Consider the following 17,201-nt stretch of genomic DNA (forward strand, 5'->3'; position numbering starts at 1 on the left):
CCAAATAACTATTTAAAATCCATAACTTTAAAGCATTTTAATGTCGCATATGTAAAATGGTATTTCCCCTAACATCAAAACACTGCACAACAACTTTTGAACATTGTATAGAAGTGTTCTGAACCACAGCTAAGAAGCCCAACATTTGAAAGACCTGTATTTAAACAAAATAAAGAATATAAAACCTCCTATGAGTCTTCTGTGATCCTGTGATCCTAACCCTTCCACTGCATTTTGAGCTGACATAATAAAATTGGCTGCATCTCATATTGTGAATTACCAGAAGTAAAGTTGTCTTCCCCATTTTGCATTTGAAAGGCTTTACAGCAATACGCAATATCTGTCATGCAAACTCCAATGTTCTATTGAGCACACATACTAGCTAGCACCAGCTTGATTTATAAAGTGTTCATGATAAAACTTACCATTCTAACTACTTCAGGGTAAGTCTGCTCTGTCAAACAGCCTCTGCTTATTGTAATGTAATCCACAAGTTCATTAAGAGTTGAACGCTTGTATTCTTTCATTTTAAGATCAGAAAGTGTGTCCATGAAGTCAAAAATGACACAGCACTGCTGAAGTTTCTTTAGGAACAACTCAGGTTGCTCTGAAGTTGGAACGTCTGGAAAGGAAAAAAGGAAAGCCTGTGTTAGTCTTAACATTCCTGCATAAAACAAATCACACTTCAAAAGGGCAACAAAAGCAGCAATAGCCATTGAATATCTGTAAAAAAAGAAACCATATGACTAATTATGCTTTTCAGAGACTGGTATGTTGGATACTAAATCATCAACTAGTAATATATCCATGGTTTCATAAATAAGCCCAAGCAGGCAAAAGGCAATCTGGCAGCCTTAGCCCTTCAATAGAATCAAGTCCTTTAATTTCCATCTAGCGCCAGTAGAATATCACAAACAGCTCAAATAATAAAATAGCACTTTTTATTTGTTCACAGGCATATTAAGACTGGGACCAAGAAACTGGCTCAAATTTTATTACAACAGTTGTCACTTGTATTTTCAACTAACAACATTATAATCTCTCCGAAAACTGCACAGAAATCTGGGAATGGAGAGTTGGGCAAGTTTAGCTTTCATTTAAAAAAATATTGCATATATTTTAGTTTATTCTGGATGAGAAAAGGCTAAAAAAACCCAACATTTTACTTTCCTAGTAGCATATCAGATGCACAAGTAAATATTTTAAAAGCATAATACTACAACACTAAATGCTCTCCTCAACATACACGTGTGTTTAATAGGTTGTTGTTGTTGTTGTTGTTGTTGTTACTACTACTACTACTACTACTACTACTACTACTACTACTATATTTATACCCTGACCATCTGGCTGGGTTTCCCCAGCCACTATGGGCGGCTCTCAACAGAATATTAAAAACATTATAAAACATCAAACTTAAAAAACTTCCCTAAACAGGGCTGCCTTCAAGTGTCTTCTAAAAGTTGTGTAGCTCTTTATCTACTTGATATCTGATGGGAGGGTGTTCCACAGGGAAGGTGCCACTGCTGAGAAGGCCCTCTGCCTATAACTTCACTTGAGGGAACCACCAGAAGACACTCGGAAGAGGAGCTCAGTGTAAGTAATATGTATAATTTATAATGCTTTAAACCGTATACAGGTGTGTCCCCCCCCCCCCCCCCCGCATATGATCAATTTGTGAATGTCTGCATATATGTGCGGCACTGGGAAATAAATAGATTTAAACCAGGAAATGGCAGGAGAGGGCTGGAGAGTCCTTGTGGCTCACGAGGAGACCTCTCCCAGAACTCAAAGAGGACTTCATTGAGGGTGAAGGAAGCCCCAAAGAGATTGGGGGTGCAGCAGGGCTCTGTTTAGGCTGGTCAGCCTCCCCGCCTAGCAGCTGACACACAAAGCAGCGCAGCAGCCACTTTCCTGCACGTCCCCCAGCCTCCAGCTGCCCCAGAGAGGGGGGGAGAGCTGGAGAGCAGGAAAAGACAGGTCTTTAGAGGCTTTTTAGAGGGTGCTCTCGACTTAGGCGATTTTTGCTTATGCGCACAGGAGCCCGTAACGTAACCTGTGCATAAGCGGGGGGTGGACCTGTACACACAAGCCTTTTGGATTTATTGCTTCATACTGAATCAATGTTTGACTCAAAATATTGTATGAAGGTAACCATGAATGTGGCAAGTCATCATAAATCTCCTCAGAACAGTTGACGGTTTCCATTTTATTCACAGTGGCAAGTGAGTTACGCTGTTACACATTTTCAAAGGAAGTGCATAAAATGTAGATTAATCTCAAGTACCCAGGGGGCTAATAATAATGGGCAAGTCACAAGAACAAACACAGAGCTTTATTTGAACAGCAGACACCAAGCAAAGGAAAAGGATTTTTCCTCTACCCTGCAGTTTGATTAGGAGCAGCAGATTTATTCACAATGCTTAAACAGCATCGCAAAACAAGGGGGGGGAAACCCAAAATTGTATTTTAAAGCAATGCTTCAACGGGTACACATTTTGCAGTCTTAAACAAGCCTGTTTATCTTCAGACTCTCACCCAATACATACAAAATAAGATGACAATTTTCGCTTTCTAGTAGGAAGTTCTGGATTCCAAATTTTAGTTGGAAACAAAATAAAAATATATAGGAGTTTTGTGGCATAGTATATTTTTTCCATTCAACACCATGTATCTAATAATAGCCAAACCAAAACTTGAATGTCTGCTCCAAGTCTTGGCTTTGCATGCTCCTTCCTCCCCTTGCATGCGCCAATTTCTTCCCTGACTGGACACAAGCAGCACACCCACTCCAGACTGACCCACACGGATTGGTAGGCTTACATTTATGTCAGACTCCACAATTCACATGCTGTGAGATAGGACAGCTATCACTGTCTCTGCTTCTCTACAGACACTGTCACGAAGTATGTTTACACTGTGAGTGCAAGAGTTGTGCTTTCCTGCATTAGGAGTTATTCCACTGCCTAATTCAATGTGTTGCTGCTTTAAGTGCTTTGTGACTGAGTCACAAACAGAAGAGAAAGAACATATAAAAACAACTGTAGAGCACTACTTTTAAGTAGATTTTTAACTAAAAAAAATCATGTATTGAGCAATCTTTCAACTTGTCCAGAACTTTTCTGCAGGCCAGATGGTAAGCAAAAGAAACCGAGAAGGGGTGGATGAGGAGAGAAAAGTTAGGCAGGATGAAAAGCCCACATCTGAAATTTAACAGATTTATACAGTGGAACCTTGGAAGCCGAACGCCTGTAAACTCGAACGTTTTGACTCCTAAATGATTGAAAACTGGAAGTGATTGTTTTGGTTTCTGAATGATTTCCGGAAGCCGGAAGTTCAACGCAGCTTCCAGAGTGTCCTGCAGCCAATTGGAAGTCTCGCCTTGGAAGTCAAATGTTTTGGAAGTCGAACTGACTTCCAGAACAGATTCCGTATTAAACCAATGGTGACTCTGGCCCATGGGCAAAATGTGCCCCGTCAGGTCCATTTCAGGAAGTCATGCCCCCACACAACATCAGGTGTGGGGTGGATAAGAATGGGAATTTAAAAGAATGATCAGCAGCTTAGTTTCTGGTTGCTCCTTGGATCCAGCAAGTGCGCTCCCACCTGACTCCAATCCGCTGGTGGGTGGATTGGAATGTGACTTCAACATCCCAACTCCCCATGTTTCTTCTTCAAACCATGGAAGTTTGAAGAACTGGAGGACCTTTGAAGGTACACTCCCATCTGCCCATGAACTAATAAGCAGATTGGAGTATGCATACAACAGCACCCCCCCACACACACACACCCCCAAACTTCTTCAAACCTCAGCAGTTTGCTCCAGGGATGTGTACAAAGGACTTTAAATTAGCCACACAAACAACCCCCACCCCACTTTTCATTCAAGCCAAGAAGAATTCTTGCAGAGGGTTCTTTAGAAGCCCCACGGTTCACTTCAATTGGGACTTTAAATAGAAGCACAATCTGATGTCATTATCAGCTCAGGTGGGTTGACAGGTGGGCACCCTTGTCAGAGGCAGGAGAGATAAAGACTTGGCCCTCTGCCCAGAAAAGGTTCCCCACCCCTGGATTAAACCAAGCTGGGTGAAAAACAAATTTCAAGGCTACTGGCACAAACAACAATAGCTGCTTCCACATTTTCAAATATTATAGTGAGTGGAAGAGCAGAAGATAAATGTGGCACATCAAAGCTGGTCCATGGGTACTCTGCCCTGCCTAGCAACTGTCGCCTAAAGTCATTTATCAACGGATGCCTTAATTATTATAATCATTGATATTTATATCCTGCTCTTCTGCTCACTGAGCACTTTGATTGACTAACAAAAAAAAAAAAGCAAAACAATAAAAAGAGCAGCATGTTTCAGCACTAGTGAGCCAAATAAAGCCATCCGCTAGACTTCGGCCTGGGACTGATGGTGCTTGCTCTCTGTGGCACATCTAAGGCCTTTTCAGTTGGATGCATCAGGATTTCTAGGAACCCTTAGAAGTGTCCTGCCTCTTTGAATGGGTTCTATATCCTTATTTACTAACAGGTTCTCAAGCTTAAGGCTGTCAAAAATTCGATAAAAAGTGTCATAGAATCATAGGACTGCAGAGTTGGAGGGGACCCAAGGGTCATGTAGTCCAACCCCTGCAATGCAGGACTTTTTCTCTTCTGAATGAATGAGCTCAGTAGGATACTGTTTATTTAAAACATAAATATACTACTTTTCTTTCTGTTAGGGCTTTAGGGTGTTGTACAAACACTGGTAAAGGTAGGTAAAGGACCCCTGGATGGTTAAGTCCAGTCAAATTCGACTATGGGGCGCTCATCTCTGCTTTCAGACCGAGGGAGCCAGCGTTTGTCCGCAGAGGGCTTTTTCGGATCATGTGGCCAGCATGACTAAACTGCTTCTGGCACAACAGGACACCGTAACGGAAGCCAGAGCACTTTATCTACTTGCGCTGGTATGCTTTCAAACTGCTAGGTTGGCAGGAGCTGGGACAGAGCAATGGGAGCTAACCCCATCGCGCGGATTCACACTGCCAACCTTACAACTGGCACACTCAAGAGGTTCGGTGGTTTAGACCACAGCACCACCCGCGTCTGTTGTACAACCATTATGTCACAATACAAGTAATGACAAAGGATAAAATCCTTAAAACAGAAAATTTAAATTTACAACAATTTAAGAAGCCTGGGTGATTAAGAACTTTTTTGTCTAGTACCAAAAACATTATAGAGGTAGACACCAGACAGGCCTATTTTACAAGTCTCTTTTAATGTTTAGAAGCATACCTCAGATAAATAAGGTACCTGGAACAGAGTGTCAAACAGAACTTAGTGCACAGAAAGATTGCTATCGGGCTTTGACTTGTGTTCTTGTCCAAAACATACCTAAAGCAGTTTAGGCTCCTTCATAATCCTGAAGTGCTTTCTCTGTGAGCTGAAATAGCAGAGCTTAAGTCAGCTGGCATTCAGCTGGATCTCAATTTCTGCAAGACACTTCATAAGTCCTTCAACCTCTGTCTCTGGGTCAAAAGAGGCAATGCAGACTGAGGCTACTGAAGCTCATGTTAGCACAGCAATCTCCACACTATATGCGGGCACTTTGTGAAACTGTAGCAGGTCTGAGTTCTGGAGGAGCTGAGATCACCCATAGGGGAAGTACAAACACAAAGAATGAGTAGATATCACTCGTGTAACATGGCAGTTCTATAGCTCTCAAGAATCAACAGATGCAAAAATAGATAAAGCTGATAATGGCTTGGATACCAAGATCAATTAGTTTGCGGAATGAAAGTTTCCCAGACTCTCTTTCCCAGCAGGCTCACTCCCAGCACACGGGATCAAGCCATTCTTATCCTCTGTACCCCAAATGCTGCATGGACCATCATGCAAATCAAACCATTAAACCATTTTCAGACTGTAAGCTGTAGAACAGGGGTAGGCAACCTAAGGCCCAGGGGCTGGATGCGGCCCAATCACCATCTAAATCCGGCCCACGGACAGTCCGGGAATCAGCGTTTTTTTACATGAGTAGAATGTGCCCTTTTATTTAACATGCATCTCTGGGTTATTTGTGGGGCATAGGAATTCGTTCATTCCCCCCCCCCCAAAAAAAATACAGTCCAGCCCCTCACATGGTCTGAGGGACGGTAGACTGGCCCACAGCTGAAAAGGGTTGCTGACCCCTGCTGTAGAACCTATTGCCACTGATGCAATTCAGCCCATTTACTTGTAACAAGAGGGCCACTATTATTGCCCCCAAAATAAATAGAATATTCTATTTCATATATAGTGCCCTGTTGCCACCCTTTTCTGTCTCTCATATAGTCTGATTCTCATTCTCACTCCACTCAATATTGCATTCAAGACTCCCTTCCTCCATTTAAACTTCATTTGCAACAGATTCGTGCTGAGCATGCGCCGGTCCACACCATTATGAAATTCTATTGAATAACACTGGACACAAAAATGCCTCTAAAAAAACAACAAAAACCCAAACTACAAATATGTTACACTAGGTGTTCCCCTTGACCTAACAGTTTCCTAAAAACCACAGCAAAAACTGAGAAATGTTTCCAGAAAAACCGCCCCAGAAAAGTCTATGCAAGAAAAACACCCTGCACCTGTCAACATGCCAGTCTTGCTCATCAGAAACTTAACTGAGCCACAGAATGCTCAAAGTTACAACATTTAATTAGCACAGTTACAGAGATTTGGAGGCACCAAAGGAACTCATGATGGCATGCAACTTCAAGAGTTGTATATACTCTTGTATATTCTATCAAAGGGAGAATGATTATTCAGACATCTTTTTTCCTTCCTCCTTTGCTTCACTGGTTGTGCCATTAATTATAGTATATTTTTATTGCTGACTATTATTTTTAATTTTGGCTGCAAGCTCATTTGAGCAGTTCAAAAAGCGTAACATAAATATTTAGAATAAATACTAAATGCTGCAGTCTGCTTAATATTTTAGGTCTTTATTTTCCCCCCGATCACTTACATTCCTATATTCACTTTTCCTTTCACAGGATCTTTTTTGTCTCGCATTAGAGGATATCTCTCAAATCTTCACAGGAGAATGGATCAAAGGAAAGGTTTCCATTTTTTTTCAAGACTGTGGTTAGGGTAGAGCCAAAGGTTTTTAAGACAACAGCATGAAGAAGCTCCAAACCCAGGTATTTATAGACTGTCATGAGACAAGATTAAAAAGCTGCCATACATTCTGCAGTTAGGGCATTATAAATCTAGTGCAAGAGATACCAGAAACGTTTGACCTTTCATGTCACTACAGCATTTCCCCCTTCCTTTCCCATTCTTGGGGGGGTTTTTTACCCCCATCTCAAACGCAATTCTAATTCCTTTTCAACTGCAGTCAACATATGCATTTTTATTTTTATTTCTTATAGCAGAAGCACAACACGGCTTTGAGATTGCTAATTCCACTTTAAATTTATTTCCCTCCCCGCAACTATTTTCCTGGGTCACCAAGTAGAAAGTAATGCAAAACATTCACTTCAAATATATGACTGTTTGCAGTAAGGATCTTTCTTATTAAGGCCCCCAGGTTAGCTTTATTTTATGTTCTGTTTTGATGTTATCGGTCACCAAGGGAACCAGATTAGCACATTCTGCTTTCTCAGTTTAGGGATATATATTTTTTAAATCCAAGGTTTTGATGCTGGCCTTGAAACCTGACACTCTACCAACACACTCCCGCTTCAATTCCAAGAACTACTTGTATCCTCTTCTGGTATCTTATTTCCTGCCTTCTTTCAGGTGAAATAACACGGCAAATCCACTGTTGCTTTAAAATTTGACTCACCCTACTGTATACAATGTGCTTCTTCTCTCACGCAGCACTTTAATGGCATTTACTATTTTGAAATATAGAGTAGTCTCACCACATCAGTGGCACAAGAACATGCCTTGTATATCGATAGCAGTTCAAAATCTGAACCTCTTCAACAGTTTCCCCATCAAGAACAATTTTAAATATCTGGAAACTAGTCTTAAAATGCAAGGCATAGGAACGCAGAAGTAACTTGCTAGATCACAAATAACTCAACTTGACTCTTGCTCATCGCTAGTCTGTCCAAAATAACTGGGGGCATACAACATTTTTTATCACCCTTAACATAATTAAAATGTGATTCTACTCCTTATCTTGACCTGCAATGACAAATCAGGCAGTCGCATCAATTAAAGCAAAATTGTTTTTTAAAAACTAATCACTTAGAGTACTGACTGTGGTTATTCCATGAAAGAAGAAAAATTAGCACAAAAGTAACTCTCTCGAAAAACTTAGGTTTTGCAGCCCTTGCTGTGGCCAGAAAAATATGCTAAAAGTGTGTGGACAACACCTGGTAAAATCTCAGAACTGGGGGGGCGGGCAGGAAGGGTGTGAGTGGGCCAGGATTTACAGAGTTCCTTTTCCCTAAAGAGGGAGAGAAGAAAAACTGCACAATTGTCTTTTTAAGTTATTAAATTTTTTTATGTTACCATCCAACAATTCCCCCTAGTTCCCCTTACTTGTCCTGAAATTAATTCCCTCCCCCCTATTAAAAATAACCAACATAAGATCACAGACTAAGAGATCATTCACAACTGAACAATGACTATTTTGCACAGGAATACTGTACAGGAAGCTGCCTTATACCAAGTCACCTTATTTGTCTTCCTAGCTAAGTATTGTCTACTCTGAGTGGCATCAATTCCATGGGGGGTTCAGGGAAGAGATTTTCCCACCCCCACTTGGAGACATCAGAGATTTAGATTTGGATCTTCTGCACGCAAGGCATGCTTTATTTTTCTTTACTTCCACGGACTGGAGTCAGCAGCCAAAAGGTGACTTTCCTACTGCACCTTACAGTCGAAAGAGCCCTTGAAAATGCTCCTCTGAGGATTGACAACTCCCCACGACACACACTTTTAAGTGAGATCTGTCCCTTCCCTGTCAGCCCCAGTCTATTCAACATGACCCCATAACCCTCAGGTAAGCATTGGGGTGGGAGGTCCTCTGGGGTTGGCAGGGAGAAAAGAGGGTGAAAAAGTCACCTTCCACCCACCCCTGTGGATCTACTGCCATGTGTATATGTATACAGATCAGAGAATTCAGCTTTTCTTTACAACTTTTCAGTCAATTTGATGTGGTCGGTTTTGTTTCTAGCAAAGAGCACACACAGCCCTCCAATTCTGATATTCCAATCAATCGTATACACACCGGTACACAAGCACGCGCACACGCATATAGGCTTGCAAGGGAGACCGTACTTTCCTACTGAAAACACAAAAGAACACTAAAGTCCACTGGGTTTTTTTAAGTGTTTGTAAAGGGTCCAAGGTAAATTTAGCTAGCAACTTAATTTATAGAGATTTTAATAGAGTGATGTTCAGAGTTCTTCTGATGCAACAGCTAAAATCCCAAATGGAATCAGATTGCCCAACTGACATTCTCTTTTAGTGAATAGAGTCACGGGGCAAATAAAGCAGCAGCATAAAAACAGGATAATAAGTCCATGCATAAGCACAGATCACTGGAAAACTCCAATATCCTCCTCTACTTTTAAGAAGTCCAGACTACAATGGTCTAAAACAGGGGTCAGCAAACTTTTTCAGCAGGTGGCCGGTCCACTGACCCTCAGACCTTGTGGAGGGCAGGACTATATTTGGGAGGGGGGGAATGAATTCCTATGCCCCACAAATAACCCAGAGATGCATTTTAAATAAAAGGACACGTTCTACTCATGTAAAAACACACCGATTCCCGGACCGTCCGTGGGCCGGATTTAGAAGGCGATTGGGACGGATCCGGGCCCGGGGCCTTAGTTTGCCTACCCATGGTCTAAAATGTTTCCATAACCATAGGGATTAAAATCTTACCTTTGGAAAAATGAAACCAGAGCATCCTACATTCTGAACAGGGATGCATTTCATACCTGTACTGAGAGGGGCTTTTACTCAACGTCAGCAGCTTTTGACACTACTGGTCACAGAATCTTCCTGGACCAGCTCTGTAAGATGGGAATTGTGCTCTGTGTCCCATCTGTGGGAGTTTGGCTCCAACGAGCAGCATCAGGGGACTGCCTGGCAATTGTGCTAAGGTACCCACAAGGTATCCTCTTGTCCCTCACAATGTTTAAGATTTATATGAGGCCGGCGGGTGTGGTCATTAGATTTGGAGAAAAAAGTCATCAGTAAGCTGATGACGCTCAACTCTATGACATCCATGCCAGGTGTGGCTGCACAAGCCCAGACCAGTGTCTGAACACAGTGTAGGGCTGGATGAAGGCCAATAAACTGGAGCTGAGTGACAGCAGGACAGAGGCCTTGTAGGTGAGTGGCTCCACTGTCTAAGATACAGGCCAGTTACTGAATGGGGTTGCACTCCCTCTGACGGAACAGGTTTAAGGTTTTGATGTTAGTATACAAAGCAACTACCCAGGACCAGGTTACCTGAAGGGGGACACTCCTTGTGGTATCACACATGCCAGAGTTCTTTGATAGTTCTTTGACTATCTGCATCATAAAGTCAGATAAGCATCAAAGATATGTACTTTTTGTCGTAACACACACACACACACACACACACACACACACACACACACACACACAAACGTATTTATATTTCTGCAGGCCTTCCCAAAAGTCTATACACTCACTGGCTATGCCCATGCCACAATCACATTCCTAAATATTTAAAGGTTTATTTTAAAAATCTAATAACCAATACTGCTCTGTACTTCTTCAAATTCAATGAAGCTTGCACACACAGGACCTAAAAATAGATTCAGGTAAATATCAACCTTTGCATTACAGGAGCAACACTAACTCTGCTTTGATGCTAGATAGGCACATGTTTTTCAATAATCTCTGAGAAGATAGGTATGTAATTTTCAATATACATCTAACCTATACTGCCTTTTTTAATGTATCATTCAAATAAACTGCAGACAGATACTATCTTACTAGGTAACATTTACGTAACTGAATGCACAACCAAAATTCAAGAATAGTACTTTTAACACAAGACAAGTTATGTGTTCAGTATTAAAAGCATTTGAAGTCTAGCCATACAATGATAGGCTGCTGTAGAGTTTCTCCCTCCTCCAGAATAACAATAAAGATGATGATAATGATGCTTTTCTTTCTGGTTTAACATTTATTTTTATGAGGAATTTTAAATTAATTTTCAAAATAATAGCAATCTATTGCTGCATATGCTCTTGGGCTAAGCCTTGGAGGAAAGGTGTAACTTCTGGCTGAATTTTAGCTCCAATAATTGTTGTTGTTTAGTTGTTTAGTTGTGTCGGACTCTTCATGACCCCATGGACCAGAGCACGCCATGCACTCCACTGCCTCCCACAGTTTGGTCAAACTCATGTTAGTAGCTTCAAGAACACTGTCCAGGCATCTCGTCCTCCGTCGTCCCCTTCTCCTTGTGCTCTCCATCTTTCCCAACATCAGGGTCTTTTCCAGGGAGTCTTCTCTTCTCATGAGGTGGCCAAAGTATTGGAGCCTCAGCTTCAGGATCTGTGCTTCCAGTGAGCATTCAGGGCTGATTTCCTTCAGAATGGATAGGTTTGATCTTCTTGCAGTCCATGGGACTCTCAAGAGTCTCCTCCAGCACCATAATTCAAAAGCATCAGTTCTTCGGCGATCAGCCTTCTTTATGGTCCAGCTCTCACTTCCATACATCACTACGGGGAAAACCATAGCTTTAACTATATGGACCTTTGTCAGCAAGATGATGTCTCTGCTTTTAAAGATGCTGTCTAGGTTTGTCATTGCTTTTCTCTCAAGATGCAGGCTTCTTATAATTTCCAATAATAATACTTCTTAAATGGCCAATGAGTGTTTATGTAATCTTTCTATTAGTTTAACGTGAAAATCTGGAAAGTCTGTATTACTATGGCATTTACAACTAGTGGCTAAAATAACGGCATTTTCCCTAATAGTTATGGAGAAGGAGGAGGAGATGTTTGGATTTGATATCCCGCTTTATCACTACCCGAAAGAGTCTCAAAGCGGCTAACATTCTCCTTTCCTTTTCTCCCCCACAAGAAACACTCTGCGAGGTTAGTGGGGCTGAGAGACTTCAAAGAAGTGTGACTAGCCCAAGGTCACCCAGCAGCTGCATGTGGAGGAGCGGAGACGCAAACCTGGTTCACCAGATTACGAGTCTACCACTCTTAACCACTATACCACACTGGCTTTATACATGGGTGGGTGAGCTCTTCCAAATTCACCTTGGATTTACTGTGTTGCATCCCCTAAAAACCATACCCACCAAAACACACTCACCATCTTCCATTGTCTTAACTTTAAAATGGCAGCAGCAACAGCTGGTGCACCTGTTGAGGAGGGTGTTTGTAGCAGCTGCTTAGAAAATTCACATGACCCAAAATCCCCCAAGCACAGGTTACTTAGCATAGGCAAAGGGGCAGGGTGGAAGAAAGGAAACTACCCTCCTCCTTCTCACCTCCACTGTAGATTCTACCACAAATGAAAAAGTAAAGGGATAGGGTTGGGAAATACCTTGTTTTCCACATTGCAATATATTACCAGCTAACATGGCGATATCTCAATATATCATGATGCCTGAAATAAGGATGGAACTATGTAGAGACTAACAGGGCTGGACGATATCTTGTTGTCAACATTGTGATATATCACCAGCTAAACATCGTGATATACTGATATATCACAATGCCTGAAATAAGGATGAAGCTATATAGAGGCACTGGCTGGCTTCACAGTATTTCCCACATAGTGATTTTTAGCGCGCTCTCTCTCTCTCTCTCTCTCTCTCTCTCACACACACACACACACACACACACATATCATGATTTGTAGCCAGGTCAAAAATTATGAAACTGATATCATGATACAGTGGTGCCTCGCAAGACGAAATTAATCCGTTCCACGAGTCTCTTCGTCTTGCGGTTTTTTCGTCTTGCGAAGCACGGCTATTAGCGGCTATTAACGGCTTAGCGGCTATTAACAGCTTAGCGGCTTTAAGAAAAAGGAAACAAACTAGCAAGAACTCGCAAGACGTTTCCATAGGGAAATTCGTCTTGCGGAACGACTCAAAAAACAGAAAATCCTTTCGTCTAGCGAGTTTTTCGGCTTGCGAGGCATTCGTCTTGCAGGGCACCACTGTATAGACTTCAAACCAGTTTTGGACGATATATTGATCTATCGCCCAGCCCTAGAAATGAGGTGTTTCGTGGGCTTGAGAAAATGGCAGATGGAATTCTTCTCCAGATCAGACTTTGATCACATATCCGAGAAGAATTCAGGAGCTTTAAAAGTTCACCTTCTGTTTGAGTCAGCTTTTACAACCTCCCAAGTTTGCTTCTAAGCCTGGATCAGATGAACTGGATCATCTAGCAGCTTGACTATATTTTCCTTGTGATTAGCAGCACACACAGGACGCCTTCATAAGAATGGAAAAATCATCATAAGCAGGAAAGACAGGCTGAGTGAGCTGTACTTGGGAGGACAAAGCAACAATCTAAGAGAACTGAATAATCCAAGAAAGCTCTGCAGAAGTCAGCAAGCCAGACAAGATACTCGAAGATGCAGCTTCCTGAAATGCACTTTAAATATTCTAATTGAAATTTCTTCTCAAGACAGAAGCTATGGAACTTAGAGTTTATTAAAAAATGACACAAATTTTAACCACGTTTATAAAATTATTTAAATGCATATATTTTAAACTTTCAAAAGGACCAACCCGGAGTTCCTTTTAAATCTCAAACAGACACATCATCTCCAATATCCACAGGAAGAAACTGCAAGATGATCAGCAAAACCTTCAGGAGCTACCCGGAAGAAACAAACAGGTCAATCTTGCTCCTGCTGAGCAAGAGTCCTGCTGGATCAGGCCAATAGGCTATCTATTCCAGCATCCTGTTCTCACTGTGGCCAACCAGATGCCAACAGGGATCCTACAAACAGAACATGAGCACAGTAGCACTCTCCAGCTTACGATTCCCAGCAGTTGGCGGTCAGAAGCATAAAACCTCATATATTTGGAGGTAAATCTAGCCACAAGGGCTCTGTGTCTTACTGCTGCCTGCCTTGCTCCACACTTACGCATCCTAGCCAAAGCCTTTAGAGACTTTATCACCACACACAACTCTTCTTGTGTGCCAATCAGAAGCTATTCCGATATAAAGTTATGTTTTCAATTCATCAACATTCTGAGGAAGCCTAGAAGAAATACCAGGCCCCAAATTCCTAGGTTTGAATCACACACCACCTGATTAAGGTACTGGAATGATTAAAGCACCAAATATTTATGACTTAGTGCTATGGCTAACTTTTCCAGTCTGGTGACACAAGTGCGTTAGTAGTAGCCATCCAGCGTAAGGAGATACAGGGAGGCTGAAACCTGCAATCAGGGAAGTGGTCAAATGCCTTAACCACAATCATGGCAGCTCTTGATTATTAGGAAGCATGTTAAAAGAAATTAATTTAATTATGACTGAGCACACAGTATCTGAAGGGAAAGTGCACCTATTCTGTATAAATCAGAAAGAACCTCATAAAGAGCTCTCTAAGGCTAAGGAGCTAAAATACATCAATTTATTGAGCTATATAAATTTGTGCCACAAAGGCAGGACAGAAAGCAAGCCAGAGATGATCCTCCTGGACTACTATGTTCTTTTCAAGAAGGAACAAACAAATGTGTGCATTTGGAGTTTTACAATAAGACAAGATAATCTCTGCTAGCTTTGTCGAGTGACTTTTAAAAGGTGTTCTCTCTTTGAAGGCACTATTTGAAAGAGGATTTCTTTTCATTAATTAGATTGATGACTTCCTCCTCTCTTGGATGTGCAAATACACACCCTTGAATTAGCAATGACTGGAATGCAGATTTTCCATCTGGCCCATAACTTCCTTTCTCCACAGCACAGTAGCTCACCAATGGCCTCTTCCCTGATTCAAGCAAAAACTTGGAGAAATAGCATTGAATACAGAATATATACAAGAATCCTTACAGAACTCTCAAAACTACAACCCATTGTACCTAGACACCCCCCACAGTAGGGCTGAGTACAGAAGCTACAGCTTTAAATATACCAACTGCCATGCTTTCCAGGCACAGGTCCATGATTTCAAGCTCCAGGTGAGAGCACTCTTTTTTTTCACCCCAGAGCTTTGCCCGTGAAATCCCACTCTTTAAAGCTGAAGTGCAATGAACGGCAACTCAGGTTTTCCACGGATTGACGTATGCTCAGATTCAGCAGTAAAGAGGTTTTTGCAGGCAAAGCTGCCGAACGAAACAAAGAGAGTTTTAAAGTGGGGACCTGTGCCACTGATTGGGCCTGATGAGCACTCATTTTGACTGCAGTTGTCTCCAATTGTGTTTAAGCCAGGGTGGTCCACATGCGGCCCTCAAGGGCTTTTTTTTTTGGCAGCCATCAGCAATATTTGGGCCCTGACAGAATCCTAGAGTCCAGTCTCCTTCCCAAAAGCCTAGCTAGCGCTTTACGTGACATACCTTTTCCTAGAGGAAGAAGGGCTCTAGGACCCTACCAGAGCCTCACATCTCCTGTCCAAAGCCTAGTGCCTCACCTACCCAGCTTTGGGAAGGCAGCAAAAGGGCTAGGGGAGCGTCACATTTTGGCCTCGCTCCCCCGATCCCCACGTGACAAGGCAGTATGAGGCTCATGGATTCCATGTCAAACTACTTTTGCTGCCCACTTGGTATAAAAAGTTGGACCTCACTGGTTTAAACAATACTTGTTTCATTACCCTAAGCTCTGGAGCATAAGGAAGAGCCACTTGGGCTCTAACAAGTCATCATGTCAACATGCTGGCTCATCTGCATATTCCCAAAATCTGTCAGGGCTACAGCAACTGTAACATCCATTATCAGTTAGAAAATCCCCAAGCGTAGTTTGGAAACCAACTGGATCCATCAGACACCGGGGGCAGACCTCCCTGATTGGTTGTACACCTCTGCAGAGGGGGAAAGCAGTTGGAATCCTAAATCTCAATAGGAGATGATCCATGCATGACAAGCTCCTGGTATTAATATCCCGTGCTCTCAGATTACCTTCTTCCTGCCTGGTTCAGAAAACCAGATCCCGAGTGTGGCAGGCCACATGCTGCAGAATTGACAGCCTCAGCATAGATGCCTCAAATCTCCTAGAACCAACAGTATGGGAGTTCTCCAGACCATCTCTATTAGCTCGCCCGGTGGAGACTGCTGGGCAGCAAAGCAGATAGTAAAATAGCAGAATCTCTCATCTGTCCTGATTACCCAACATCAGGTTCAGATATACACTCTGGATGTGACTGGAAGGTCGGCAGTTTGAATCCGTGCAATGGAATGAGCTCCTGTTGCTCTAGCCCAGCTTCTGCCAACCTAGTAGTTCAAAAGCATACCAATGCAAGTAGATAAATAGGTACCACTGTGGCAGGAAGGTAAATAGCATTTCCATGCACTCTGGCTTTCGTCATGGTGCCCGGTTGCACCAGAAGTCATGTTGGCCACATGACCCAGAAAGCTGTCTGCAGACAAACGCTGGCTCCCTTGGCATGAAAAGCAATATGAGTGCCGCACGCTATAGTCATCTTTGACTAGCTTTAACCATCCAGATCCTTTACCTTTACAGTGGTGCCTCGCAAGACAAAATTAATTCGTTCCGCGAGTTTTGTCGTCTTGCGATTTTTTCGTCTTGCGAAGCACGGTGTCAAGAAAGTTTCGGAAAAGCTTCGAAAATCACCAAAGTCTTTAAAAACCTCAAAAAAGGCTACCACACTGCGTTCTATGAGTTGCTCCTCGAAGTCAAGTCGCAACTGTATTAACGGTGTTAAGAAAAAGGAAACAAACTTGCAAGACATTTCCATCTTGCGAAGCAAGCCCATAGGGAAAATCGTCTTGCGAAGCAGCTCAAAAAACAAAAAACCCTTTCGTCTAGCGAGTTTTTTGTCTTGCGAGGCATTCGTCTTGCGAGGTACCACTGTATGTTTTTATCTGGCTTGCCCCTCCTCCCACACCATACCTCCCCTTACCCAGAAGCACTGCAACTGCCCCCCATCCCACTCTGCCCAGTTGAGTGGGGAGGCACATCACTTGCCTTCCTCCCAAGAACTTAACAATTTAAGCAACAAGCTAAGTTCCCAATTAGGCAAGAACCAGCTCCACAAAAGAGAAAGGGGGGAAACACACATACACAATACCCTTAAATCT

General features: G+C 42.4%; 1 protein-coding gene across 6 annotated transcripts in view; it reads right to left on the bottom strand.

The window, feature by feature from the left end:
• The window catches only part of PPP2R5E (protein phosphatase 2 regulatory subunit B'epsilon), a 91,029-nt gene that overhangs the window by 33,677 nt on the left and 40,151 nt on the right, over nt 1-17,201 (bottom strand). For all 6 annotated transcript variants that reach the window (XM_028741480.2, XM_028741306.2, XM_028741637.2 and 3 more), the window contains one exon: nt 426-622. In XM_028741480.2, coding sequence (XP_028597313.1) covers nt 426-622 — 197 coding nt within the window. The remainder of the gene's footprint in view (nt 1-425; nt 623-17,201) is intronic.

Source organism: Podarcis muralis, chromosome 1 (genome assembly GCF_964188315.1).
Source record: "Podarcis muralis chromosome 1, rPodMur119.hap1.1, whole genome shotgun sequence".
NCBI classification, from domain to species: Eukaryota; Metazoa; Chordata; class Lepidosauria; order Squamata; family Lacertidae; genus Podarcis; species Podarcis muralis.